Source organism: Triticum aestivum, chromosome 1D (assembly GCF_018294505.1).
Source record: "Triticum aestivum cultivar Chinese Spring chromosome 1D, IWGSC CS RefSeq v2.1, whole genome shotgun sequence".
Lineage (NCBI taxonomy): Eukaryota > Viridiplantae > Streptophyta > Magnoliopsida > Poales > Poaceae > Triticum > Triticum aestivum.
The window spans coordinates 44,608,776-44,636,773 of record NC_057796.1 but is presented as its reverse complement, the minus strand read 5'-3'; the positions used below and the strand labels follow the sequence as shown (position 1 = coordinate 44,636,773).

The 27,998-nt window shown below is 46.3% G+C and overlaps 1 protein-coding gene across 2 annotated transcripts; it reads right to left on the bottom strand.

The window, feature by feature from the left end:
* Window positions 1–5,785: 5,785 nt before the first annotated feature.
* Window positions 5,786–10,435, bottom strand: LOC123180188 (interactor of constitutive active ROPs 2, chloroplastic). 2 transcript variants are annotated; one of them, XM_044592156.1, is made up of 4 exons: window positions 10,237–10,435; window positions 8,900–8,960; window positions 8,165–8,342; window positions 5,786–7,855 (listed from the first exon to the last, which is right to left on the bottom strand). In XM_044592156.1, the coding sequence occupies exons 2-4, from the start codon at window positions 8,917–8,919 to the stop codon at window positions 6,203–6,205; spliced, it is 1,851 nt and encodes a 616-aa protein (XP_044448091.1). In that variant the 5' UTR covers window positions 8,920–8,960; window positions 10,237–10,435; the 3' UTR covers window positions 5,786–6,202. The 2 variants fall into 2 exon arrangements, with proteins under 2 accessions (XP_044448091.1, XP_044448092.1); XM_044592157.1 differs by having other exon boundaries at window positions 8,165–8,339; window positions 10,237–10,432.
* Between the last annotated feature and the right edge of the window lie 17,563 nt (window positions 10,436–27,998).

Here is a 27,998-nt window from a genome sequence, read left to right as displayed (position 1 = left end):
TTTTCATCTGAGTTATGGATTATTTTATATGATTTTATAAAGAATTAATCATTTTTAGAATTAACAGAATTAATTAAATTAGAAAATGCAATTGTGACGTCAGCATGATGTGAGGATGATGTCAGCGGTCAGCTTTGACCGTTGACCAGTCAAGCTGACGGGTGGGTCCCTCTATCATAGATTGTTTATCTCATCAGATAATTAAGGTTAATTACCAGGGTTAATTAGATTAATTAACAGGATTAATTAAGTTAATTAATTAATTAATATTTAGTTATTTTTTATTATTATTTTAAATTCCTTTTTTTGAACGTTCAGGGGCTGGGCTCCTCGTGTCATTGGCCCTAGGGGTCATAGTGGGTTCGGGTGCCGCGGGCGTTGGGCGCAGGGCACAGCCCGAATGGGCGCTGGCCCGTGGGGCGCACCCGACTGGGCGCGGGTGCCGACGTGGAGCAGCGGCAGCGGGCGAGGGGTGGCGCCGGCGCGATGGGGCGGAGGCGGCGCAGGACTACGTCGGCAGGGCGGCGCGTGGCAGAGTGGGAGCAGGGGCGACGGAGCGTACAGAGGAGGGCGAGGCCGTGGCGAGGCGGGCAGTCGCCGGTGGGGGACGCCGGGGCCCTAGCCGTGGAGGGCGCGCCGGCGGGGAATGCGGTCGCCGCGGGCGAGCGGCTTGGCGAAGGCCGGCGCTGGCCAGGGGGCAGCGCGCGCGGGCCGCCGTCAAGCAGGGGTGCGCGGTTGCGGGCGCGAGCGTGCGCGAGGGAAGGAGAGGGCAGGGCACGGGGTGGCAAGTGCGGCCCAGAGCGCGAGCTCCGCCACACGGGCTCGGCGATGTGGGTGCGGCTGTGGCCGCGCGAGGGCGCGCGTGCACGGCGAATGCGGGCGGCGGACGACACAGTGGGGAGAGGAAGAGAGGGGGGAGGCCCTGTGCCTCACCGTGGTTGTAGGGCACGGGCAGTGGGGGTCGAGGAGGACGACGGAGACGACGGCGAGCGGCGACGGCGCGACGTCGGGGCTTGGGGCGCCGCGGGATCGAGCCCCCGATCCAGTACGGGTCGAGGGGGTAGGCGCAGTGCGTATAGACCAAATGGCCAGACTCAGATCAAATACCAACATCTCGTTAAGCGTGTTAATTGATGTAACCGTGGACACCGACCAGGGCGAGGCCCACCTCTCACCTAGGCGGTCTCAACCTGCCCTGTCGCTCCGCCACAAAGATCCACCCAGAGGGCCGTCGGGGCAAAGGTCCTTTCAGCACCCAATCCATGAATCACTCGCGGGTGCTCCACGAGCCGACCCGACTTTAGTCACCACATGTATCATGTATAAAGTATATAGTATATACCCGTGATCACCTCCCGAGTGATCACGGCCCGATAGTATAGCACAGCAGACGGACAAGAATGTAGGGCCACAGATGGAATACTAGCATCCTATACTAAGCATGTAGGATTGCAGGTAAAGGTAACAACAGTAGTAGCAAGGACAGGCTATGCATCAGGATAGGTTTAATGAAAAGCAGTAACATGCTACACTACTCTAATGCAAGCAGTATAGAGAAGAATAGGCGATATCTGGTGATCAAGGGGGGGGCTTGCCTGGTTGCTCTGGCAAGGAGGGGTCGTCAACAACGTAGTCGGTCGGGGCACCAGCAGCGGCGTCGGTCTCGTAGTCTACCGGAGAGAAGAGGGGGAAGAAACAATGAATACAATGCAAACAGATGCATAACGATGCATGACAAAGCAAACAGCGGTGTTAGGTGTGCCCTAACGCGGTAAGAGGTGATACCGGCGAAGGGGGGAAACATCCGGGAAAGTATCCCCGGTGTTTCGCGTTTTTAGACAGATGAACCGGAGGGGGAAAGTTGCGTGTTTGCTATGCTATGGATGTGTGCGGACAAACGGGCTGCGTATCCGGATTCGTCTCGTCGTTCTGAGCAACTTTCATGTACAAAGTATTTTCATCCGAGTTATGGATTATTTTATATGATTTTATAATGAATTAATCATTTTTAGAATTAACAGAATTAATTAAATTAGAAAATGCAATTGTGACGTCAGCATGATGTGAGGATGATGTCAGCGGTCAGCTTTGACCGTTGACCAGTCAAGCTGACGGGTGGGTCCCTCTATCATAGATTGTTTATCTCATCAGATAATTAAGGTTAATTACCAGGGTTAATTAGATTAATTAACAGGATTAATTAAGTTAATTAATTAATTAATATTTAGTTATTTTTTATTATTATTTTAAATTCCTTTTTTTTGAACGTTCAGGGGCTGGGCTCCTCGTGTCATTGGCCCTAGGGGTCATAGTGGGTTCGGGTGCCGCGGGCGTTGGGCGCAGGGCACAGCCCGAATGGGCGCTGGCCCGTGGGGCGCACCCGACTGGGCGCGGGTGCCGACGTGGAGCAGCGGCAGCGGGCGAGGGGTGGCGCCGGCGCGATGGGGCGGAGGCGGCGCAGGACTACGTCGGCAGGGCGGCGCGTGGCAGAGTGGGAGCAGGGGCGACGGAGCGTGCAGAGGAGGGCGAGGCCGTGGCGAGGCGGGCAGTCGCCGGTGGGGGACGCCGGGGCCCTAGCCGTGGAGGGCGCGCCGGCGGGGAATGCGGTCGCCGCGGGCGAGCGGCTTGGCGAAGGCCGGCGCTGGCCAGGGGGCAGCGCGCGCGGGCCGCCGTCAAGCAGGGGTGCGCGGTTGCGGGCGCGAGCGTGCGCGAGGGAAGGAGAGGGCAGGGCACGGGGTGGCAAGTGCGGCCCAGAGCGCGAGCTCCGCCACACGGGCTCGGCGATGTGGGTGCGACTGTGGCCGCGCGAGGGCGCGCGTGCACGGCGAATGCGGGCGGCGGACGACACAGTGGGGAGAGGAAGAGTGGGGGGAGGCCCTGTGCCTCACCGTGGTTGTAGAGCACGGGCAGTGGGGGTCGAGGAGGACGACGGAGACGACGGCGAGCGGCGACGGCGCGACGTCGGGGCTTGGGGCGCCGCGGGATCGAGCCCCCGATCCAGTACGGGTAGAGGGGGTAGGCGCCGTGCGGGAGGAGACGAGAGGCGGGTCCAGCGTGGTGGCTCCGACGACGGGAGGCCTTCGGGCGGCGAGACGGCATCGGTGGGGGGTTCGGGCGACGAGGTGACGGGATCGGGGCCAATCCCGATCCAGATCGGGGGAAGAGGAGAGGTGGATCGTGGGGGGGGGAATGGACTGGTTAGGGTTAGGTTACGGGGGTGGGGTGGTTATAGGCCAGGGGGAAATTGGACCGGTTAGCTGGGCCGAGGCCCAGTGGGGGGGTGGCCCTTCTCTTTTATTTTGTTTTCAGTTTTGTTCTTTTCTTTTAGTTATTATTCTTTTCTATTTATTTTTAGTTTCCTCTAAGTTTCTGTTTTATAAAAATTACCACTAGTACCTAAACCTGCATTTATAATTATACTACTGCCACAACAATTATTTACACAAAAAAATAGTTTAATATTTAATAAAAATCCAATATGTATTTATTTAATTGTTTTAACTACTGTTTTAATTACCTAATTGCATTTAATCCTTTTGTAACAATGTGGTTTCTCCACCATTACTAATTATGCATTATTTGGCCCACTCCGAACATTTTAGTTTTAATATTTGAAAACTTTTATTGTTTGCTAGAATTTGAATTTGAATTCAAATCAATTTCAAACTAGCGCGAGTTTAGCAACTGTAACCGTGGTGACGTGGCATCATTAACATGAGATTATTGTAGCTAATTATCCGGTGTCACAAAAGCATTGGCGGTTCAACAGGTGACTAATGGTATCTATTGGGTCATCATTTTGTATGTGAAGTTAAACTGCCCAATCTGGTATTAAAGATGTATAAGTGAAGCGAAAAACAGGTTTCAGAAGTTGGCATTGTAATTTTGGATCTACCGCATGTCAGAAAATGAAAATATATTCAGACCTAAATATTGGTACCGAAGCAGTTGATGAAGGTTCAGATGGGATTTTCTACTTAAACGAGATGAGTTGGATATCAAACAGGTGCTAAAACTACTACCCCGCGAGATCTATGTGGTTTTTGGATCTAATCCATGGATATAAGTAAGGATAAAGAAGGGCGGCGAAGAACACTGATGAACGACAGAAACCCTAAGTGCAGATCTATGGTAAGAGAAAGGGGAGACTTACGGAGGCTGTCGAGCAGCGGCGGCGCGCGGAGGAGCTCTGGTACGTTCAGGTCGATGCAGCGGCCAAGGTTGGTGCAGCAGTCGAAGGTTGACGGCGGCGGCTGAGGTCGAAGGCTCGGGCGTCGCGAGGATGACGATGATGCGAAGAGGTACGAGGGGGAAAATGGAAAGACCCCCTGGCCCTATTTATAAGGGAGATAAACGACAGGCGCGAAAATCGAGGAGCCGAATTTTTGGATATGAGGCGGAGTTGTCGCCTCGATTGTCGGAGGCTCATTAATGAAGGTGGATTATATAGAGTTTTAAATAGCAGGTGACGTCACGGCAGTTTACCATGATCCTAGAAGATGACGTCACGACGGTTTACAAGATTAGGTGAAGATGTTGAAGAAGCAAATTTCTTAAGTATTGAGGATTGACATGAACCAGTTCAAATCAATCTGGGGCCTAATGTTGGGGATATTATCACTGGGCGTAAACCGGTCAGGAGAGGCCGGGTTAACCCCATGAGTAGTTCCTCTGTATCTGAAATACATGAAGACAGACGGTGACGCTTCAAGTAGGCCCAGGGCCCAAAGCCGGTTTAAGTCCTGTAGACATAAACCGGCATTGATATGTAAACTTGTGTTGTAAGATAGAAATAGCAGAGACCGAGCCGACACGATTATGAGCCGGCCTTGGATTCTGTAAACCGACGGGCGTCAACCCATGTATATAAGGGGACGACCCGGCGGCGGTTCAACAACAGACAACAACTCGAGACTCAGGCAAAGCGTATTCGCTCCCTGGTCATCGAAACCCCATCAATTCCATCACAACTAGACGTAGGCTTTTACCTTCATCGTAAGGGGCCGAACTAGTATAAAACTCTCTTGCGTCCCTTGTCCGCTTTAACCCCTTTAAGCTAACCCGTAGCGATGGCTCCACGACTAAGTACTTTCTCTAGGACATCTGCCGTGACAAAACCACGACATCTGTGTACGCTAGAACTATCTTTTTATCGGAAAAAATGGTCGGCGGCGTCGGCGACGAAGTAGGCGAGCGAGGGTGTGTTGTTTGATGTGGAGAGGCCAATCCAATGTGCCACCGACCAGCGAGTCCAGTGAGGAAAGAGGGCGAGCGCGCGTGCATCCGTCTTGTGTCCGCGCCGCCGTAAATCCAGCTCAAAATGGGCCGGGAATGGGTCGGCAGGCGGACGCGCGTCCGTTTGGGTCGGCGCGTTGGGCCAACTTTTCTGTCCGCGCCGACCCAAACAGACGGCCGCGGACGCTCCAATGCATTGGAGTTGCTCTTACTGTCGTTCGCAAGCCATTTGACAGGTTTTTGGTTGATCTATGTTACTTTTGGCATCAGATGATAGCAGTCAAACTCTTAACATTCACACCCACAAATTGCACACTTGACACTTTACTGTCATCACACCTCCAGCTAATCAGGTTTCTGCATAGCCCTCAACTTCCAAACCATTAACTGTTTATGGGATTATTACTCACTGTATCAACCTGAACTTTCTTTTGCACTTTGCATCTTTGCAGCCTCATAATGAATTTTGACATTGCCTCGCCAAACCTATCACAACCCTTCTCCATTATCCGGGTTTGGGACAAGCTATGTTGAGACAACATTGGCGAAGTTGCAGGATGGATATTATGAATAAAACAAAAGGAGAAAACAGAACTGGAATCATTAAAGATGGTAAGTACAGGATAATGAAGCATCAAGGTGGTCTCTTGCAACAATACAGTAACAAACATAGGCATGCAGGCAGCCAAACAAAAGCGGCTGCTCCAGGATCTCATGACACCACAGTCCACAGGTTTCTCTCTCTTTCAACTAACTCCAAACACAAGCAGGGATCTATCATTCCATTCCATCCATCATCCTTAGTAACCCTAGAAGCTCAGCTACAGATTTCTGCTACTCATCATCAGCAACCTCTACTAGACTACTACTCTGATCACTGACCAGCTCTGGCTGAATCTGGTTCTCATCTTGCTGCTACTCTTACCTTACCTTACCTCTCGTCGGTCGAACGGTCTCATGGGCTGCTTCACTTGGGCCCCTTCTTCCACAGCCCGCTCATCCTCCGCAGCACGCCGCTGTTGCGCCGCTTCGGGGACTCCTCGTCCGAGAACGGCGACCCCATCAGCTTCCCGCCGATGGACCCGTTGTACTCCGTGTCCAGCGACCCGGTCCTCTCCACCATCCGGCCGCCATTGTTGCCGCCACCGCCCGCGAGGGCAGCGGCGGCGGCCTCCGCGGCCTTGCGCCACTGGTCGGACTGCACGCGCAGCCGGCGCAGCTCCGCGTCCGCCTCCGCGCTCGCCGCCTGCGCGGCGTCCAGCTGCTCCGAGGCCCGGGCGGCGCGCCGGCTGCTCTTGTCGGCCTCCTCCGTCACGTACCCGAGCCGCATCCGCACGTCCTGCTCCGCCGCCTTGGCCAGCTCCAGCTCCGCCACCGCCGCCTCGTACCGCTGCTGCACCTCCGCCTCCTTCCTGCCCGCCTCCGACTTGAGGGTCTCGTTCTCCTCCGCCAGGCTCTGCAGCGCGTTCTCCTTGTCCATCAGGTTCGCCTTGAGCTCCGCGATGTCTGTGATCGACTTCATCAGCTTCGCCTCCAGCTCCGGCTGCATTTCACTCAGCCCGTCTGACCTGTGAAGGTCCTCCTGCGGCTTGCCTGTCAGTGCTGCCTGCGCTGCCATGAGCTCGTCATTCTTGCTCTTCAGCTTGAGCTCGACATCACACACTTGGCGCGTGCACTCAGACTTGACATTCTCCAGCATCTCATAGACTGTCTTTGTCTCAAAGGCCATCCGAGTTTGCTCCTCCTGGTACCTCATCTCAGCCACCTCAAGCGCCATCCGCAAGTGCTCAATCTCTGGGTCAGGACTTCCACAGCTTCCATTGACGTCACTGGTGGGATGCTCGCTCTTTTTCAGAACTTCAGTCAACGGACTGCCAAAGCCACCATTGGCATTGCCTGCCTGTGCCTCGTTCAGAATTTCATTAGCTGCAGCCTGCGCCTTCTTCAGATCCTCCTCGAGCGATGCCACACGAGCTTTAGACTCACTGAGTTCTATGTCCTTTGACCTCAGGCATTCCTGCAACCGGGCACCCTCAGCTAGGAGTGTGTCAATGGTGGCCTTTGCGGTCTCAAGCTGCAGCTTGGCCTCAGTTGCCGTGGCATTCGCATCAGCTGCAGCCTTGTCACTTTCACTGACATTTACTTTCAGGGCTTCAATCGTTGCAAGCCTGAGCTCCATCCCCTGCTTCAGCCCCTCGAGCTCAGAGTCCGCATGCTCACATTGCTTGGCACGGGCCGTATCGGATTGCACTGTCGCCTCCAGCTGCAACTTCAGCCTCTGGATCTCAGACAAGGCCGAGCTGAGTGCAGCGGCATCCACTGACTGCTGTTTCTGCAATGCCTCAAGCTCGGCCTGCCAAGTGCGGTCACGCTCCTGCTGGATCTTGCGCAACTCCTGGAGACGGGATTCCTCTGCTGCTGAGAGCTCGACAAGCTGGCACTGCGACTCCTCCAGCTTCGACGACGCATCCTGCCCCTGCTTCTTTGCTTCATCGGCCTCCTGCTGTGCTTGGCGCCTTCGTGCCTCTGATGCGCTCAGCTGTTCCTTGGTCTTCTTCAGCTCATCTTGGAGCTGGTTGACCTTAGACTCCAGCTCAGTTAGCCTACTTGGGCGCTTCTTCTGAAAAATGAATGCAGAGGTATTAATTAAGCAATATAAATGAAACTTGCTGCAAAAGATTCTGCATTTTCCAGTGCTGAACTGATTATAGATGCTAAAGCCTATCATCATACTATTTCCAGGATAGCTACTTGAGGGTGCATTGGAATGTACAAGGCTTTTTGAAAAATGGAAGTTCAGTTCTTGTAAAAAACATCGAAAGGGCTACTTTGGAATGTCAACTGTTTTTGAACTGAACAGAAAGCAGCAAATTCAAATCCAGTGAGGCCAATCAGCAACGCAATGACTGCCAAACAAGTAACTTTCTACCTCAGTAACTGGGCTCCGTGGTGAACGGCGCTCAATGACCTTTGGGCTCCTCTCTGTAGGTGTTCTTGTTGGTGTGATCCCTGCGGAGTCAGTTTCATTCCCTCCGGTTTTCGCCACACGAGACGACCGCGGAGTTGCTGGAGACGTCCTCTGCGGAGCATCTGAAGAGCCATTCCTACTGAACACAGAACGACAAAAAAAAACTTAGTATAAAGTACATATCTAATGCTAGTATTTGTATAAGAAAGATGAACAGAGCATAATATTAATTAGTATATATATGCTCAGCAGCTTTACTGATGCCAGTTTGGTTATTTATTTCAAACCAAAATGATAATGGTACCAGTGACTGAGAACCTTCACTTGCAACAGAAAACAGGTAGTATATTTACAGTGCTACTAATATGCTAGTACCACCAATAGATAGTACAAATCATACAACTATCTTATTGGCTTGACAAAGATAAAGAACGAAAAATCCTAGTCAACACGAGATCTGTAAATATTATTTCACTATGCAGAAGTAAATGGCTATTTGACCTGCACTGGTCCCAGTACATTAGACACATTTAATACTAGAAACGATATGCCATCATTTGGGTACTGCTGTCCACCGAGGTGGTAGACACTGGCTCAGAGACGCACATGCATGTGTAGAAAGGACTACACTACAGATGTGCTTGGCAAACAAACACATGCACAAAAGGAAGGAAGGAAGAAACGCATGGAAGCTACCTGGTTTTTGAGTTCTGCATGATGAGATCCCTCACCAGATCCTTGCGCACTCACTCAACTTCTGCAAGAATCACCACAGTACCGAGGTTATGATGCTAGAACTCAAACATGAAACTTGGTACAGAGAGTAATACATGATTGCTACTTATCTTGAAACAAGAGGACTACAGTGTAAGATCATAAAAAATCAGTGTGAAATAATTAGCTTGAAAGTGGTGATATGTCATTCGTCTTTATGTCCAAATTAAAATTGTGCAGCTTCACACGCCCTATAGCCTCAGGCAGAGGCAACAGTGCACCAAGCTGCACTGCACACAAGGACTGAGGTTGGCCCAATGTAAGGAGCCGTCAGGTTGAAGGCATCCAGCAAACAGCCGCAAACCTACTCCCACTACAAACCTAAAATATTGCAGACATGGCAAACTGCCCTTGATTCATGCAACCGGCACAGCGAACACCAAGGGCTGGAATGGGCATCCATTCCTCCTTTCCAGGGTGGGGAACAATAATGGGAGCCGGCCAGCCTGCCTTTCATGGAATGGAGTAAAGAAATGGGGGTGAAAATTTTCAGAGGGGGGAGGAGCTGCGGTAACTTGCACAGTTACAGAGAATGGTGGTAATGAGGCTTTATTATTATGAATCTGTCCCCAATGGGCGTAGACTAGTAGTAGATCCTGCTGTTGCAGGTGTAGTGGAGGAATGCATTGATGGGGAAGAACAAGGGCAGGAGGAGGAGGATAAGCATTTGCTCAAAAGGATGATTGGCATTGAAGCACTGTGCAGATTTCTAGTAGTAGTAGAAACTTGCAGTGGATTAATAGCGGATTAGGGCACGGATGTTGTACATTGTACAAGGAGTAACAGTACTGGGAGGGCCATTTATTCGTGGGTTTGTACTACCCAGCAAGAACAAGAAAAGGTTGGGGTTCAAGAGATTCAGAAAGGAGAAGAACTTGTTCCAAAGAAAAACATATTAAAAGAGATGAAAGCATCTAATAAAATCTAAACAAGCTGCAAAGTAGTGGATGCTCAAAAAAAGAAAGGAAAGCAGAAGCTTTTCCTTGAACTTTGGCACTAACCGCTCCTACTACTGAACAAACCATGGAGAAAACAGAGGCATCCAATGCCAAATCTCTCGTCCTCCCTCCCCCCTTCTTACTCCTACATTCACCGAATCATCAAGAGAAACAAATCTCTTCTTCTTCTTCTCCCACCTCTTTCCTCACGGAACAAACAGATGCTATATCCGAGAACATGCAGTGCTCTCCGCGAGAGCAAGAACTGAAAGAGCGGATCGAAGGTACGCCATTGCAGGGCAGGGAGGAAAAATCTCTTACCTCTTCTTGTTTTCACCCTCTCTCTCTCCTCCGGGCCTTCTTTGCTGTTCTTCTGCTTCTCACTCCTCTCTCTCAACTGCTGCGGCTGCCGCTGTCTGCTAGTGTGTGACTGCGTGCGCCGAGCCGAGCGTCTTCTCCTCTGCTCGCCCCTCGGGTCTGCCATCCCACTCCCACGCCCGCTCCCCTTTCACTCGCTCCGATGGGGGCGGATTTCCTGCGCCCGCTGCGCCTGTGGCCCCTCCCGGGGCGTGCGGCCTCGCGGGCCCACGCGTCGGTGTCCCGCCCCCGCCCGCCCCGCCGGACCGTTCCCTGGTCTCGAGGAAGGAAGGGTAGAGGCCTTGGCTTGGCCTGGTCTCTTCTCGTCGCCTACCGAGATGGATGACCTGACGTACAGGCGGGTGGGGCCCGAGGGTCGGTGGGCCCGGGTTGTCAGTGTGGTGGATGTGGGCGCAAGGAGGCGTGGCTGGGGGCGTCCCGACGAGCGCCGTTGAGTCAAACGGGCATCGCGCCTCTGACCCTGCGTCCATCATCACACAGGAGAAAGGTCACTTCGTGGATATTTTTCTTGTTTGTTTGGATTGGAAAAGGCATGGTGGCCCTACCGAGTTTCCATGTGTTTTTTACTAGTAGATGGTTATTAAATAAAGAGGTTTTTAGGGGAGGATTTGTAGTGGTAGTATGTTCTTTTCCTGTGGTGTGGTGCTTCTTTCTTTCTTGGGTCTATTGCATCATGGCGCCGTAGTTTGCAAGCTAAACTTGCGGTTAGTTGGAAAGCCTAGGGTAAGTGCAAGTGTCATGCATGCTGATGGATTATGAATGGGCTTAGGCCCATATAAAACACTAATCCGTGGTTAATCTCAAGGCAGATGCCAGGTGGTGGGAAGTTTAGTCCCACCTTACTAGTTGAGGAGAGCTGAGACCCCTTTATAAGGGTTGCTCTACCACTTGTCATTGGGAGCTTGGAAAGAGGAGTGGTACACGCACGCTCCTCCTCCTCCGCCGCCTGCCACGACGCGGGTTGCCGGGAGTAACCTAGTTCGGTTCACTCACTCCCTCCCCGACGGACTATATAAGAAGGCTTTGGCCAGTGGAGTAACCTAGTTCGGTACGTGCTAGTATGCTTAGGTACATCTATAAGATGCATACCTTTTATGCTATGCTATCCCTCGTTTACTCGTACTTGTACTAGCCGTATTTGTGCTGCTCATAGATGGTTCACTTCTATGGTCTGTACGTGCTAGTATGCTTAGGTATAGCTATGAGATGCATACCTTTTATGCCATGCTTACTGTTTACTCGTGGATTAGTCTAATCGGAAAAGTGCTAATATTTCCAACAATCCAAAAACCTTATTTTAGGCACTTTTCGATTCAAGACTTTGCTGCTACTCTGAAACCGGAAAAGTTTACCGGGACGCATTTTAAGCGTTGGCAGACTAGGACCACCTTGTGGCTCACAGCGTTGAACGTGTTCTGGGTTGGTGGTGTGCCCCCCCCCCCCCCACAGAAACGATTGCTCTTGAACAGGAGAAGGCGTTTAGGGAGGCAGTCACAATCTTTCTGGGAGCAGTTCTGAGTGTGATTGAAGACAAATTGGTTGACGCATATATTCATATGCGGGTTACCAAAAACTTGTGGGATGCGCTCGAAGTCAAATTCGGCGCAACCGATGCTGGCAGTGAGCTGTATGCCATGGAGCAGTTCCATGATTACAGGATGGTTGATAACCGTCCTGTATTGGACCGGGATCATGAGATACTGTGCATTGCTAAGGAGCTGGAGCTCCTGAAGTGTGAGTTACCGGACAAGTTCGTCGCGGGTTGCATTATTGCAAAACTCCCTCCTAGTTGGAGGAACTTTGCTACTTCTCTCAAGCACTTGAGACGTGAATTCTCTGTCGAGGATGTCATCGGTCATCTCAGTGTTGAGCAGAACTCGAGAGCAAAGGACTCACACGTGAAAGGGGCAGAGGGTTCTTCTAGCGCCAATGTGGTGCAGAAAAACTTCCACAAGTTCAAGGGAAAGAACTCTGTCCAGCAGAATACTACTAGAGGAGGGTGAATAGGCGATTTTTATAAATTCTTCACTGAGGAATTTCAGAGTGAGGAAATTCCTAAGCGAAGAACTACTTGCAGCGGAATAAGTACTCAGATGCATACATGACATAACATAAACATAGACATCATGATGAAATGAAAACAGACACAGAGTACAGGAAGCGTAAGCACAGGATAAAACAGGATGAAGACAAACAGACTGAAGAAATTGAACTGAGAAAAATGAGAAAGTCTTCAGTCAAAGTCTTCAAACAGATATGAACAAGCACACAACACAGTAATGAGGAAAAGAAAGAGTTGAGGAAATAGAGCCAGTAGGCTTGCTGAAGACAATGATTTGGTAGACCAGTTCCAACTGCTGTGACAGTTGTACGTCTGGTTGGAGCGGCTAGGTATTTAAACCTAAGGACACACAGTCCTCACCGTATTCTCCTTGAGCTAAGGTCACGCAGACCTCGCCCAATCACTCGTGGTAAGTCTTCAGGTGACTTCCAAACCTTCACAAACTCGGTCACTTGACGATCCACAATTTCCTCTTGGATGCTCTAGACCATGACGCCTAACCGTCTGGAAGATGCACAATCTTCAAAGGTAACAAGCGTCGGATCCACGCAGGATCAATCTCTTCAGTGATGCTCAATCACTTTGGGTTGGTAGGTGTTTGGGTTTGGGTTTTCCTCACTTGATGATTTTCGCTCAAAGTCCTCGGAGGATGGGATGCTCTCAATGACAAGTGTCGGTTTCTCTCGGAGCAGCCAACCAGCTAGAGGTTGTAGGGGGCGGCTATTTATAGCCCGACATGATAAGACATAAATGCCCTTCAATGATATGACCGTTAGGTGGGTAGATATTTTGGGACAGCTGGCGCGTAGCACAGCAACGGTCGGAAATTTGACTATCAAATTCCTCAGGGCTATCATGTTCCTCACTTGTAGGCAATCCGCACTGGCGAATTCCTAACTCCTCAGTCAGAACAAATTCCTCAAAGACCAGAAGAACTTAGTCTCTGTCACTGAAGAAATTGACTGAAGTGCATGAGATTTCCAATGGCTTCACTCGAAGGGATTGGTAGGTGTAGGATTTTGAGATGAGCATCACTTGGAAATTTTTCCTTAGTATTTCCTCGACCCCCTTTAACAGTACGGTGTTTCCTATGACTCAAGAAAAAGAAAATGAAACTACGAAAACAAAAGTCTTCACGCTTTCTTGTTCCTCGTATGAATACCAAGTCTTCATGGTCACACCAATTTCTTCACTTTCAAAGTCTTTAGAAAATCTTCAGAAATCCGAAGTCTTCAGTCGAAGACATTCATTTTTAGGGGTCGACTTTCTCTGTAAATATCAAACTCCTCATAGACTTATAGACCTGTATATACTCACAAACACATTAGATCCTTAACCTATAAGTCTTCAATACACCAAAATCACTAAGGGGCACTAGATGCACTTACAATCTCCCCCTTTTTGGTGATTGATGACAATATAGGTTAAGTTTTCAACGGGGATAAAACATATGAAGTGTAAATACAGATGTTGAGGAATTTGATTGCAAGATATAGAAGAACTCCCCCTGAAATTGTGCATAGTGAGGAATTTGCTTTTGAAACAATGCACACTTGAAGAGTAGAATCATGGAGATCTCCCCCTATATCTTGTAATTCATACACGCATTTAACATATAGTATGAAGAATTTGAAATGCATGATGAAATATGGTGACTGATGTAATTCAGCATGCGTGCATTAACATATATGAGTAAAGCATGCAGAAGAACATAGCAAAAGTATCAGACCACCATCGGGTGAAGTTTACAACTCAATCCAGCAAAGTCTTCAAAAGAACGAGAGTTGTAACTTAGCAAAAAAAACGGCCATATATAGGGACCCGCTTGAAGACTAACTCAAGTTACTCCCCCTTTGTCATCGAATAACCAAAAGGATCGAAAAATGAGGACTAACGCCCCTGAAGAATATCATGATGATGGAGGAGCACCAGCGTTGTTGGGGTCGGTTGTTGAAGTAGGGCCTACCGAAGTGTCGTCCAAATCTTCATGCTCATCCGTGTCGTGCGATGAAGAATATGAGCTGGCCACCAAGGAGGGAACTTTGACCTTCTTGAATTTCTTCGCTGGTGGTTGAGACCAGTCAAAGTCCTGCTTGAGACCCATTTGCTTCAGATCTTCTTCACCATAAAGATGTGCCAGAACAGCCCAGGTGCGACCGAAGACTTCATGGAGGTAGTAATGGTTTTTCTTCACTGCATTGTGTGTAGCAGTCATGTTGTGAAGAATTGAACCAAACTGACGTTTAACCCATTTGTGGTTGCGATCGACCTTCTGGTGAAGACTGAGGAGAAGCTCACGATCAGTCATCACCCTTGGAGCTGTGCCTTGAGGATTTTGCTTTGAAGCATTCACGGCAGAGTCATCATTGGTGGAGTAAGATGCAACTTTGCGGAACTGACCATCCAATGGACGAATGCCTTCATCAATAACAGCAGTGGCGTTGCCCTTTTCATCAGTTGAGGAAAATGTCCGTTTGAGGACTTCAATGGGGGGCAAGTAGCTGAGATAATTTTGAAAATCAGCCTTGTAGTTGAGTGAAGACCTTGTCCTGAGGAATCTCATAATCCAGGGAGCGTAAGGCTTCAACTCAAATGGAGATAATGCAACATTGGCCAGAGTACTCATGAAGAAATCATGGTAGTTGACAGGAATGCCATGAATGATGTTGAAAAGCAGATTCTTCATGATGCCAACGACCTCTTCATCATTCGAGTTGTGGCCTTTGATTGGACTCAAAGTCGTTGTCAGAATGCGATAGACAGTCCGAGGCACATACTGCAATTCCTTCACGAGAAATTTGGTCCTTGGGGCTTAACCGGGCTTCAGCGGCTTCATCAACACTTCCATATAGTGATCTGTAAGCTCAGGTTCATGATATATACAACGAGCACCTTCAAGGGGAGGACTGACAGGCAGGGCATGAAGCAATTCTGCTGCCGGAGCTTTGAAATGAGTATTTTCTATCATCCAGTCCAATAACCAAGAGTTCACATCTTCATCATTTCCTGTGATGTGCAGCGTTGCATAGAACTGAAGAATTAGCTCTTCATTCCAATCAACAATATCAGTGCAGAAGTTGAGCAGTCCAGCATCATGAAGAACACTGAGGACTGGTGTGAAGCAAGGCAGTGATTCCATGTCCACATGAGGAATATGCTCATGGTCGAACACTTTGTCCTTGTTGAAAAGCAGTGAAGAATAGAAACTGGCTTGGCTGGCAGTCCATAAACGCTTCCTTCTAAGACGAGCAGAGTCATATGAGTTGTAATCCGTGAAGAACACATGCTCGTGGAAGAAGTCATCAACCTTGATGTTTTGCTTCTTGGAGAAAGGATACTTTGGCTTGGGCTGAGGAGTGTCAATTAATTGCATCACAACCTCAGGAATTGCAGTCTCAGGAACCACAGGCTGAGGAATTTCAGTTTCTTCTTCAGTTGCAGCCTGGTTCTTCAATTCTTCAGCAGCTTGTTCATCAGCACTAGTGGCTGGAATTTCTTCATGTATGGACGGAGTGGGGCCCATTTGAACTTCATTACGCACTGGGGACTGAGGAATTTGTTGCAGAGGAGTGAACAAAGGAGAATTGGGGTGCTGACTTTCTCAAAAGTCATCATTCATCACTGGTGTTGTGCTCCCAATGTCCACTTCCTCATCTTTTTCACTTAGTTCTTCAACGCCTGCCTCTTCAGCTGTGAACTGAGGCATGGGCGATGAGACAACTGGGGTTGAAGGGATTGTATCCATTTAAATTTCTTCATCCAACTGCTCTGAGGAAGCAGCAGAAGGAATATCTTTATCGGATCCGCTTGGGATCGCATAGTCTTCACCAAAGGGAACAGGTTCCTTTGATGGCATGCATGAGACTGGAACAACATCAATTGAATTCTCAAAAGAGCTTGTCAATTTCTTCATCTTCTTCGGAGCTGAAGATTCTGATGAAGTTGATGCTTTCCTTTTCTTCACTGCTGCACGCTCCGCAACCTTGGTCTTCTTAGCTTCTGATGCAGAAGGAAGAACTGGACTTGGTGTAGGTGCAGGAGGAGCAGAGGAAATTGGTTCATTTTCTTCAGGCACAACGGTTGAAGCTTTAGCTGGCCTGACTTGTTCTTCAGGCGCAACACAAGTGGTTGCCCTGGCAATTTCATCAGCGGCTGGAGTGAAGTCATCAGCCCTGGTACTAGCAGTTTCATCAGCAGCCTGATTTTCATCAGCGGTGCTAGCATGTTCTTCAGTCGGCTGGGCAGATGCTTCAGCCTGAGGAATTTCAATGTGCGTTGGAGCAACATTTGAAGAAAAACCTTCTGCCAATTTGACAAATCTGACTTTGGCTCCAAGCCAGTCTGCACGGTAGGTGTCAAATTCATCACTGAGGTTTTAGATCCCAGTTTGAGCAGCAATGAGTTCTTCAGTGGTCATTTTCACAATGTTCTTCTTTAGAAGGCGCTCCTTCTTGTACTGCGCTTTCTTCAATTGCCTGGCCTTTTCGAATTTCCATTTTTCTTCACCTATGAAGGCGGAAAGCACGTGACTTTGACCAGGAGTAAGATTGAAGTCAGGCATTGGTGTATTGGGGTCCTTGTGCCAGAGATCAATGTATTCAAGGATCAGCTTTGGATCAAAAAGCAGAGGTACATTTGAGCCTTTGGCTCTAGCGGCCCTGTGCTGCCTGTCTCTGATGATTTCAGCAAGTTCCTCATCATCAGCTTCGTCGTCATTAGACGGTACTTGGAAGGCGACCTGCTTCTTGTGAGGACTTGGTCGAGAACCTCGTCCAGCAATGGCCTTAGTCTTCAGCAGAGTGGGGCCAGTTGAGGAATGCAGAGGAGCCGAAGAACTTGCAGAGGCTCCAAAGGCAATAGAGACGCCTGTTGTCCTTTGGCACGAGGCGGGATGCACAGGTGCTGAGGATTTGGTAGGAGGAGCTGAGGACTTTGGAGGAGCTGATGCAGCTTGAGGAATTTGCCGTGAGGGCTTTGTGGAGCTGGGCCGTGAGGGCATTGCAGATGAGCTTGGCTGTGAGGGCATTGGTGCAGAAGTCTTGGGCTTGTGTGCGGGCTTCTTGGGCATAGCCTTCTTAGGCTTGCTAGCAGAGGCCTCAACAGCAGCAACAGCAGAATATTCACTGAATTTCTTCACTGCTTCTTTTGCCTGGCCAGCTTGGCTTGACGCTTGGCCCATTCCTTTGGAAATTCTTCACCTCTTCTAATGCTAGAGGGATCAGCTTCTTGGCCAGGTGCCAATGGAGGTCTTGGGCATGGAGGGTGTACAACGAATTTGTTCATGTACTTCGGAGTGACGTAGCGATATTCCCTCCATTCTCTGGCCCATCTCCTCTCTATCCTCTGAATGCGCACTTTGCGCTCATTCTTGGTCTCATTGCCATGTTTGGCCTCATCGGGAGTGCAATATTCATCATAGATGTCCTCAGGGATTTCAAACGCTGTGTTGACTTCCAATTTCTTTCCTCCCTTATGAGGTTTCTTGCCGTCAGCCATTTTCTTCAGCCGAGGAATCTGAACAATAGAATTCTCTGAAGAGGTGTGCAACTTTTCTTCGAGGAATGCTGCAAATGAGTTAAGTTGATGAGAACCTAGAGATTCAGCAACAGACATGTGTACCTGTGAGCAGAATATAGTTGCGAAGAATTTGGAAAGGTCATATGCGTTCTCAGAAGATTTTGCAAAAAGAACAAGTTTGAGGAATTTGACCAGATGAGTCTTGAGGAATTTCACAAAGCGTTCTTTGACTTAGGTTCCAGAGTTGTATAGATTGAAAATCCACACAATTGAGGAATCTTGAATAAAAATGTTGCTTAGGGAAACAGATCAAGAACAGATGTTGTGTGAGGTGTTTAGTGTGTGAAGATATGAAGAATAAACACCTTTTGAAGATTTTGTAGAAAACATCAGAATCAACAAGGGCAGAAAAAGTAACTTTTAATTACCCTTGACGAAGAACACGACAAACCGAGAAGTGTAGATTTAGAAGTTCGTCAGTTCAGATCTTCCACGCCCTAACTTGGCAGAGGAAGACAGCTACGGCGGCGGCGGAGTGAAGAAATCCGCGGCCGGCGATGATGGAAGTAGCGGCGGCGCTAGGTTTTGAGAGCTCGAGCGAGGGAGTGAGGTCGAGCGGAGTAAAAATGAAGTGAGGAAGGGAGGGGGTATTTATAGCCGAGGTGAAAAACTGCTCGCCCGAGGAAATTGGACGAACGTGCCCCTGACCCTTCTCATTCGCGTGACATGTGTCACCCACGTACTGAGAAGTGGCGATCATGCGAGATCGTGGGTGAATAGATAAATCCATCGTGGAATGTGGAACGGTTTGAGCGGCAAACGCCGAAAATTCAGATGAGATAATTTTAATGTTTCGTTCGCAAATTCTTCAGCTGACAAGGACACAATGAAGATTTTGAACGAGTTTCAAATAGAACGCATATGAAGAATTTGTGAATAGACTGGGTTGAGTTTAGAATAGAGGGGGAAGGGTCCGATCATATTCACTTAGCAGAAAAGGCAAACTGAAGAATTAGCAATAAGTGAATGCTATAGAGGATATCCAATAAGTGAATGATATATATATATATATATATATATATATATATATATATATATATATATATATCCGATGAAGAAAAAAATGACGGAATCAGTGAAGATAATGCCAAGTTGAAGAAATTGAACAACTGAGAAATTTAAAAAAAACTCAAATTAAAGATTTTCAACTTTTGTTGATGGCGTGACTCACCGTATAAGAATGATAATTTCAGACACCGCGTACAATTGTCGTAGGGTTCTGAGAATCAAATTCTTCGTTAATTTCTTCACACTTAGAGTGTTAGTCTTCATTGATTGAAGAAAAATGTTTCTTCGTGTGTTGTACATCTAAGTCATCAATTTTGCATAAGTGTTAGGATGTGTGTCCTTTTGAAAGGACATTCGAAGATTCTAGGATATTTAGCTCACACCGCAACTTGCTAAATCTCTTCTCATCCAAGGGTTTTGTGAAAATATCGGCTAGCTATTTATTCAGTCTTCACATGCTCAATAGAGATGTCGCCCTTCAACACATGATGACGAAGAAAATGATGACGAATCTGAATGTGCTTTGTCTTCGAATGCGGAACTGGGTTATGAGCAATCTTGATGGCACTCTAGAGAGGCACATTCTTCACATTGACACCGCAGTCCTTGAGGGTTTGCTTCATCCATAGCAATTGAGCATAGCAAGAACCAGCAGCAATGTACTCAGCTTCAGCAGTAGACAGTGATACGCAGTTCTGTTTCTTCGAGGACCAACAGACCAAGGATCGTCCGAGGAAATGGCATGTGCCTGATGTTGACTTGCGGTCCACACGATCACCAGCATAGTCAGAGTCTGAATATCCAATGAGATCAAAATCCGAGCCCTTGGGATACCATAATCCAAGTGTTGGTGTGTGAGCTAGATATCGAAGAATATGCTTCACAGCCTTATGGTGTGATTCCTTCGGTGTAGCTTGAAATCGGGCACACATGCAAATACTAAGAATAATATCGGGCCTAGATGCATATAAATACAATAAAGAGCCAATCATGGAGCGGTATACCTTTTGATCGAAGTCAGCACCATTTTCATCAGTGCATAGATGGCCATTTGTGGGCATAGGGATTTTGACACCCTTGCAATCTTGCATGCTGAATTTCCTCAATACATCCTTGAGGTATTTCTCCTGAGATATGAATATGCCATTGCGCTGTTGACGAATTTGAAGACCTAAGAAGAATTTCAATTCTCCCATCATAGACATTTGATATTCTTCACTCATCATATAGGCAAATTCATCACTGTAACGTTGGTCAGTACATCCAAAAATAATATCATCAACATATGCTTGGCACATGAATAATTCATCATCATAGGTTTTGGTGAAAAGAGTTGGGTCAAGTGAACCGGGTTTGAAGTCTTTCTTCATGAGAAATTGCTTCAAAGTATCATACCACGCCCGAGGGGCCTGCTTGAGGCCATAGAGGGCCTTATTGAGTCTGAAGACTTTGTCAGGATGCTTTGGATCTTCAAAACCTGGAGGTTGAGCAACATATACTTCTTCCTCAAGCTTACCATTTAGGAATGCACTTTTCACATCCATTTGATATAAGATGATATTATGATGGTTAGCATAAGCAAGTAATATGCGAATAGCCTCAAGTCTAGCAACAGGTGCAAAAGTTTCATCGAAATCAATTCCTTCAACTTGTGTGTAATCTTGAGCTACAAGTCATGCCTTATTCCTCACCACAAGGCCATTTTTATGTTGCTTGTTGCGGTAGATCCACTTTGTGCCAATGATATTGTGCTTGCGAGGATCTGGACGTTTGACCAGTTCCGAGACGTTGTTGAGCTCGAATTGATGTAATTCCTCTTGCATAGCTTGAATCCACTCAGGCTCCAGAAATGCTTCATCTACCTTAGTGGGCTCTGTGATAGAGACAAAAGCAAAGTGCCCACAAAAGTTAGACAAATGTGAAGCTTTTGAGCGTGTGAGAGGACCTGGTGCGTTGATGTCGCTGATGATTTTCTCAATCTGCACTTCATTTGCAACGCGAGAATGAGCGGGTTGTCGTCGAGGAATTGGATCAGCATTTTCTTCAGCATCATTTTCCTCAGGTGCATCAGCATGATGTTCTTCACGTTCTTGAATGACTTCTTCAGCAGATTCTTCGGTAGGAATGCCATCCTCAGTAACCTTGAACTTGATAGTTTCCTCAGGTGACTTTTCATCTAGCACAGGAGGTAGATGCTCTCTTTGTGAGCCATTAGTCTGATCGAACCACACATCTACAGTTTCAACAACCTTGTGGTGAACGTTGTTGAAGACTCTGTAGGTGTGCGAGTCCTTTCCGTAACCAAGCATAAAACCTTCATGTGCTTTCGATGCAAATTTAGAATTGTGATAAGGATCTCTAATCCAACATTTAGCACCGAAGACTTTGAAATAACTCACGTTGGGTTTCTTGTCAGTGAGGAGTTCATATGCAGTCTTTTTGAAGAATTTGTGAAGATATACCCTGTTGATGATGTGGCACGCAGTATCAATTGCCTCAATCCATAAATGACGAGGCATCTTGTATTCATCAAGCATAGTGCGAGCCATCTCAACAAGAGTCCTGTTCTTGCGCTCCACGACGCCATTCTGCTGAGGAGTGTAAGGAGCAGATAACTCATGAGTAATACCGAGTTCATCAAGATAGTCATCAAGACCCGTATTCTTGAACTCAGTTCCATTGTCACTTCTGATGTGCTTTTTCTTTACACCAAAGTTGGTTGAAGCCCTTGAGAAAAATCATTTGAAGACTTCCTGCACTTCACGTTTGTAAGTGACAATATGCACCCATGTGTAACGTGAGTAATCATCAACAATAACAAAGCCATATAGAGATGCTTCATTAGTGAATGCAGAATAATGGTTAGGACCAAAGAGATCCATGTGAAGCAATTCAAATGGTCGAGTGGTAGTCATGATAGTATTCGGGGGATGCTTGGCCTTGGTCATCTTTCCAGCTTCACAGGCTCCGCATAAGTGATCCTTGAGGAATTTGACATTCTCAATGCCAATGACATGCTTCTTCTTCGCGAGCGTGTGCAAGTTCCTCATGCCAGCATGACCAAGTCGTCAATGCCATAGCCAGCCTTCTGAAGCTCTTGCAAGTAGACATATAGCTGGTTGTGGTCCTGTAGAGAAAGCAACAATATACAGATCTCCTCTCCTAAAGCCTTCGAAGACTTTGGAATGGTCAGCTTCCATGATCACAACACAACGATACTTGCCAAAGATAACAACCATATCAAGATCACAAAGCATTGAGACTGACATTAGGTTGTATCCTAAGGACTCGACAAGCATGATTTTGTCCATGTGTCGATTCTTTGAGATCGCAACCTTACCTAGACCCAATACCTTGCTTTTGCCTTTGTCAGCGTAGGTGATATACTTCAGATGTGATGGTGATAAGGGAGCGTCCACCAATAGATTCTTGTCACCAGTCATGTGATTTGTACATCCACTATCGAGGACCCACTCAGTGACTTTGGGTTGATCATCCTGCAGATGAATTAGTGCAGCTTACGAACTCATATACTTCATCAGTGAAGAATATGACATCAAATTCATCAGATCAAATTTCATCAAGCAATGAAACAGATAAAACAGAATGAGGACGTGAGAAATGAAAATTCATTTCTTCATGATTAGCTTGCGTCCTTTCAAGCATATTCAGGTCTCCAGCAAATTCTTCAGACGTTTAAGTTCGTCTGGAGACCTGACCCTGCATAAGAGATTAGTTCCTTTTCTTCACCACCCACATCTGAAGGGGTGGCAAAGAGTTCATCATTCTGCGAGCTCCATAAGAGAACGGTGGCATAGAAGCCAGTCCACTTCGTTTCACATAAGAGGAGTTAGGGTAAGCATATGAATAAGCAGAAAAATTCTTCGAGGACTTATGAACATAATGGTTAGAAGAATAATGCACATATTCATAGCCCTTAGATCTTCCCTGCGAAACGTAAGTGTTAGCACGATGATGTTCATATGAGGATTTTGATCCTTTTGAGGAATTTGATCCACGTGAGGAATTCAGTGCGTATGAGGACTTGGATCCATATGAAGAATTTGATCTGGGGTTCCTATTCTTCACACGTGGTGTCATGATGACATTCACCTGAAGATTTTCAAGGCACCTTTTGGGAACCCAACTTTTCTTCATTGGGGAACTATTCCTGCAGTTAGTGCCAACATATCTAGCAAATACTTCACCATTCTGATTTTTGAACAGTTTATAGTTGGAGTCAAATGACTCATCAGAAGAATGAGAAGATTCACATGTAAAGCCAGATAAAGTAGATGGATCTACTGGAGGTCCCTTTGCAGCAACCCATGAGGTTTTGGGGTACTGCTTAGGCTTCCAGTATGTTCCATTAGCATTGAGTTTCCTCTCAAAGGCAATACCCTCTTTCCTAGGGTTCCTGTTGAGGATCTGCTTTTTAAGCACATCACAAAGAGCCTGATGCCCTTTGAGGCTTTTGTACATGCCTGTCATATACAATTCCTCCAGCCCTGCATCGTCAGTGATACTAGCAATATCCTCCGATAAGGAATTAGTGATAGCAGAGACAGGTGAAGAATTTGTAGTATTAGAAGCATTTGAACATTCAGGTGAAGAAATAGCAGATTCACGTTCAATGCACTTCAAACATGGAGGAATGAATTCTTCCTGAGCAGCGCTGATTTGTTGAGCTTGTAATGAATCGCGCTCCTTTTGAAGATCTTCATAACTCTCCCTTAGCTTCTCAAGTTCTTGCTTTCTTTAAAGAAATCCATAAGAAAGCTTCTCATGATCAGATAAGAGAGTGTTATGATGACTTTGAAGGTTGTCAAACTTAGACTGAAGTCTCTGAAGATTTTCAGTCAAAGTTTTAGTGCGATCCATTTCTTCACCCAACATGTCATCACTTTGTCTAGCATATTTTGAACCTTTTCAAAAGCCTTTTGTTGTTTCACAGCAATCTTAGCAAGTTTAGAGTAACTAGGCTTGAGGTTTTCATCATATTCATCCTCACTTGATTTAGAGGAGGGATATTTGAGTACCTTGGCACCTTTTGCCATGAAGCAATAGGTGGGAGAGTAGTCATCATCGCCTTCGCCAGCCTTGTTGGTGAAGCTATTTTCTTCAGAGTTGAAGATGGACTTGCTGACGAATGCAGTAGCGAGGGCTAGGCTTGCCACACCATATTCTTGTAGGAGATATGCCCTAGAGGCAATAATAAATGATATTATTTATCTCCGAGTTCATAATTATGTTTATGTTCCATGCTATAACTGCTATGGTTCTCGAGTCTGCAATAACCACGAGGCTCGGAGGAAGACTCATATGCACGTGTGGAATAATAAACGGTAAAATGTATTCCTAGTCTGGCCTCTAAGACTAGCTCAAGTGTTGCATGATGGTTATGTTTTCCTGATCATGGGCATGTCTATGTCAGCAACCTTGAGGGCATAATGTTAAGAGAACATTTGTGTTGAATCGACCCGGCATGATGTTATGCTATGAGATTCATTCGTCACAAGTTTATTGGTACATAACACAGAGATGGTTAACGTTTGCATGATTCCTTAGACCATGAGAGTATCGAGTTTCTTCATGCTTGCTTCATGAACTTTGGGGTTTGTTAAACGTCATCCGTAAATGGGTGGCTATTACGGCGGCTTACGGGTTCATGGAAAAGTGTGTCAAGTAACTTGATAGCTCAAGATTGGGATTTGCTCCTCCGACGATGGAGAGATATCTCTAGGCCCTCTCGGTGTTACGGTATCCATCATCGTCTGGCCAGACACTTTGTGATTTGATCACGGGGATGCCGGAACACGATAACGAGAAAAGAGAACAATACCGGTAACGAGGTAACTAGCATAGTGGACAAGTTGTTGATCCACGGGAATGCCAACATGTCTCACCTCGGGTATTTGTAACATATCGCGAAGCAACAAGAATAGCACACGGCAACTGGAGGTTCACTCGAATATTTATTCGTGTGGGTATAGGGGTCAATATGGGTGTCCACGGCTCCGATGTTGATCATTGATCGGAAGGGGTTCCGGGTCATGTCTATACTTCACCGAACCTATAGGGTCACACGCTTAAGGGTCATCTATCTACTGAATACTAGACAGGGAAAAGTTTGTTGAATACCTCTGGGTTTACTTTCATAATTCATTTTAGAGTTTCATACACTCTAGCCCATTGCACAATGTTTGTTGCAAAAGAGTTGTTCATAAAAACAACAATTGTTGTTAAGTATTATGAATAACATGAAGGGCCATGCTTCCATCCAAGATGGGACGTATGTTATGAATATTGAGTATAATATGATACATCCATAACACTGACGCTAAATGTCGCAAGACTAAAAGAATACCACACAAGTGTGGCACTACATTTGGTCACATTGGAGAAACCCGCATGGAAAATTCCATTATGATGGATTTTGAAGTCTTTTTGATTTTGAATCATCTGACACTTGCAACTTTCCTCCGAAAAGTGAAGTGACTAAAATACCGTTCACAGGCAATAAGGAACGAACAACAAACTTATTAGTGATCATACATTTGATGTGTGTAGTCCGATAAGTGTTGTTAGTGGTGGATTTATTTATCTTCAGAAATGACTCAAGTAGATATATGGATATTTACTTGATGAGACGTAAGTCTGGATCTTTTGAAATCATTCGAAAGGTTTTCAAAAATGAAGTAGAAGTTATTGTAACAAGAAAATTATGTTTCTGCAATTTGATTGCACAAAGGAATATTTGAGTTACATGTTTAGCGAATGTCTGATGAGTTGTGAAAGGGGTTTCATAATTTGCACCTCCCGGAACACCACTGCAAGTGAAAAGTCCGTGGAGATGTAATCTAACCATTCATGACATGGTAAGGTCAAAGATGACATAAATAAATTTGCCATTATCCTTTTTAAAGTGATGCTTTAGAGACTGCGGCTTTTACACTGAAAAGAGCTACATCGGGCCTGTTGAAATGAAGCCATGGTATGGTACGCCCAACCATGTTATATCTTTTCTTAACATTTGGAATATGGGGCTTGTGTAAAAGGTTACAAACCTATTCCAAATCAGACAAGTGCTACTTTGTAGGTTATACCAAAATGTTGGGTATTCCTCCCTCACTATACCGAGGCAAATAGTTTTGCCGCGAAACGGTGTGCTTTTAAAGAGAATGGTTCTTTCAAAAAGGTGAGTGGGAGAATAGTGCAACTCGACGAGATAAACAGTATCTAAGTCATCAGATCAAAGGAAAGAGACCTTGGAAGTAATTCCAGAGTTTCCTACTGCGACTGATACGGAAGTCTCTACAATAAAATGTATGAACTTCGGTCGAACTTGCAGCTGAACCACGTAGGCAAGGCTCGTGCAAACCTCTCAGGTGCGCAAACGAGATATTGTTGTTAGACAACATTATACCTACGATACACAAGGAAGCGTTGATGGGCCCTGACTCCGGAATTGGCTAAATGCCAATACAACCCAAGTTAGTTTCCATATAAGTGATTCAAGATTAAAACCTTGATACACCTTTCTAAAGACTTAGAGTCTAACGAATATTTATGGAACTTAAAACTGATATGGATAAAAATGTTTTATCCATAAAGCTCGACTTGTTGAAATAACAAGTTCAAGAGTTGACTACGATGAGGTTGTTTTCATCGTAGCGATGCTTAAAGTCGGTTCGGGTTGAACTAGCAATTAATACATATTTCAATCATGAGATATGAAACATGGATGATAAAAGGATTTCCATCTGATGGAAATGAAAGCTAGGACTTGTATATGATACAGTCCAAAGTAATTTGTCGATCCAGAGGATGCTAGTAGGTATGCAAACTTCAGAGTTCCAGCAATGGACAGAAGAGAGCAAAATGGAGTTGGAATCTTCGTGTTTTGATGAAATGGTCAAAGGGGTTTTGACTTCATCAATGGGTAACGAAGATGCTTGTAATTCAAGAAAGTAAGTGGGAGCGTAATAATATTTCTAAAAACCTTATGTGCTTGGCACATTGGTAATTGGAAATAAATTTCTTGACACGAATTAGGACTTCATTTGAAAATAGTTTTTCGATGAAGTGCTTAGGCTAAATAGCCTCAATATTAGGCATGATGATCTATGGAGATAGATTTACCTAATGGGGCTAAGCAATGAATACATATTGACAAGATGCTAAAACCTTTTAGCATTTAAAACGCCAAGGAGTGATTCTTGCCAAAGTCACATGGAAGGAGTTTTTGCAAGACTCGGTGTCCCAAAACACTAATGAGTAAAATACATGATGCAGATTCCACACACTTTTGTGTTTGGATTAATCATGTATTCCATGGTATGTAAAACAACCAGATATGTCCGATACTCCCAAGGTGTTGCGAGTATGGATACTCAAGTGATCAAAGTACTGATCGTGGGACAACAGTGAAAGATGTCATTGAGTACTAGAGTAAGTACTGATGATATGTTTTCTTGCAAGCGGAGATCATGAAGAGTTCGTTGTAAAATGTTACATTGATAGTCTTCATCTTTTCACCGTGCGATTTTCGATTTAAGTTAAGGGTTTTGTGTAACACACAATGTGGTGGCACAATTAGTTGGAATTTGTTCAAACTAGTTACTGTGGCGAATTCTATAACAAGGGCTAAGTATGTTGACGCTTTAGAAGCGACAAAGAAGATGTTGAATCATATAGTTCATTCATGAACTTAGTATAGTTCCAAGATGGCTTTTGACAATGGGACACTACTACAGGTAGTTGCTCCATAACTTAGTTTGAGGAATCCACGTTCGACCTGTGATTCACATACATACAAAGCCAAGTCCACACAAAATATGAATTTTGTGAAAACGTGAAAACGCGAGGACATGCAAAGATACACACGGAACTGAAGTCGTCAGATCCGTTGGACATCAGGCTATACCACAAGCGAAGCATATTTACACCGGTGTGCCACAGGTGTAAAGTGCATTAGCATTAACTAGATTATTGACTCTAGTGCAGGTGGGAGTCTGTAGGAGATATGCCCTAGAGGCAATAATAAATGATATTATTT

Bases quoted from the DNA above. Each gene is read 5' to 3' on its own strand.
- LOC123180188 (XM_044592156.1), bottom strand. From the start codon at position 8,919: ATGCAGAACTCAAAAACCAG. The intron at 8,343-8,899 runs GTAGCTTCCATG...TTCTGTGTTCAG, and splicing joins ATGCAGAACTCAAAAACCAG to TAGGAATGGCTCTTCAGATG. The intron at 7,856-8,164 runs GTAGAAAGTTAC...TTCATTTTTCAG, and splicing joins CACGGAGCCCAGTTACTGAG to AAGAAGCGCCCAAGTAGGCT.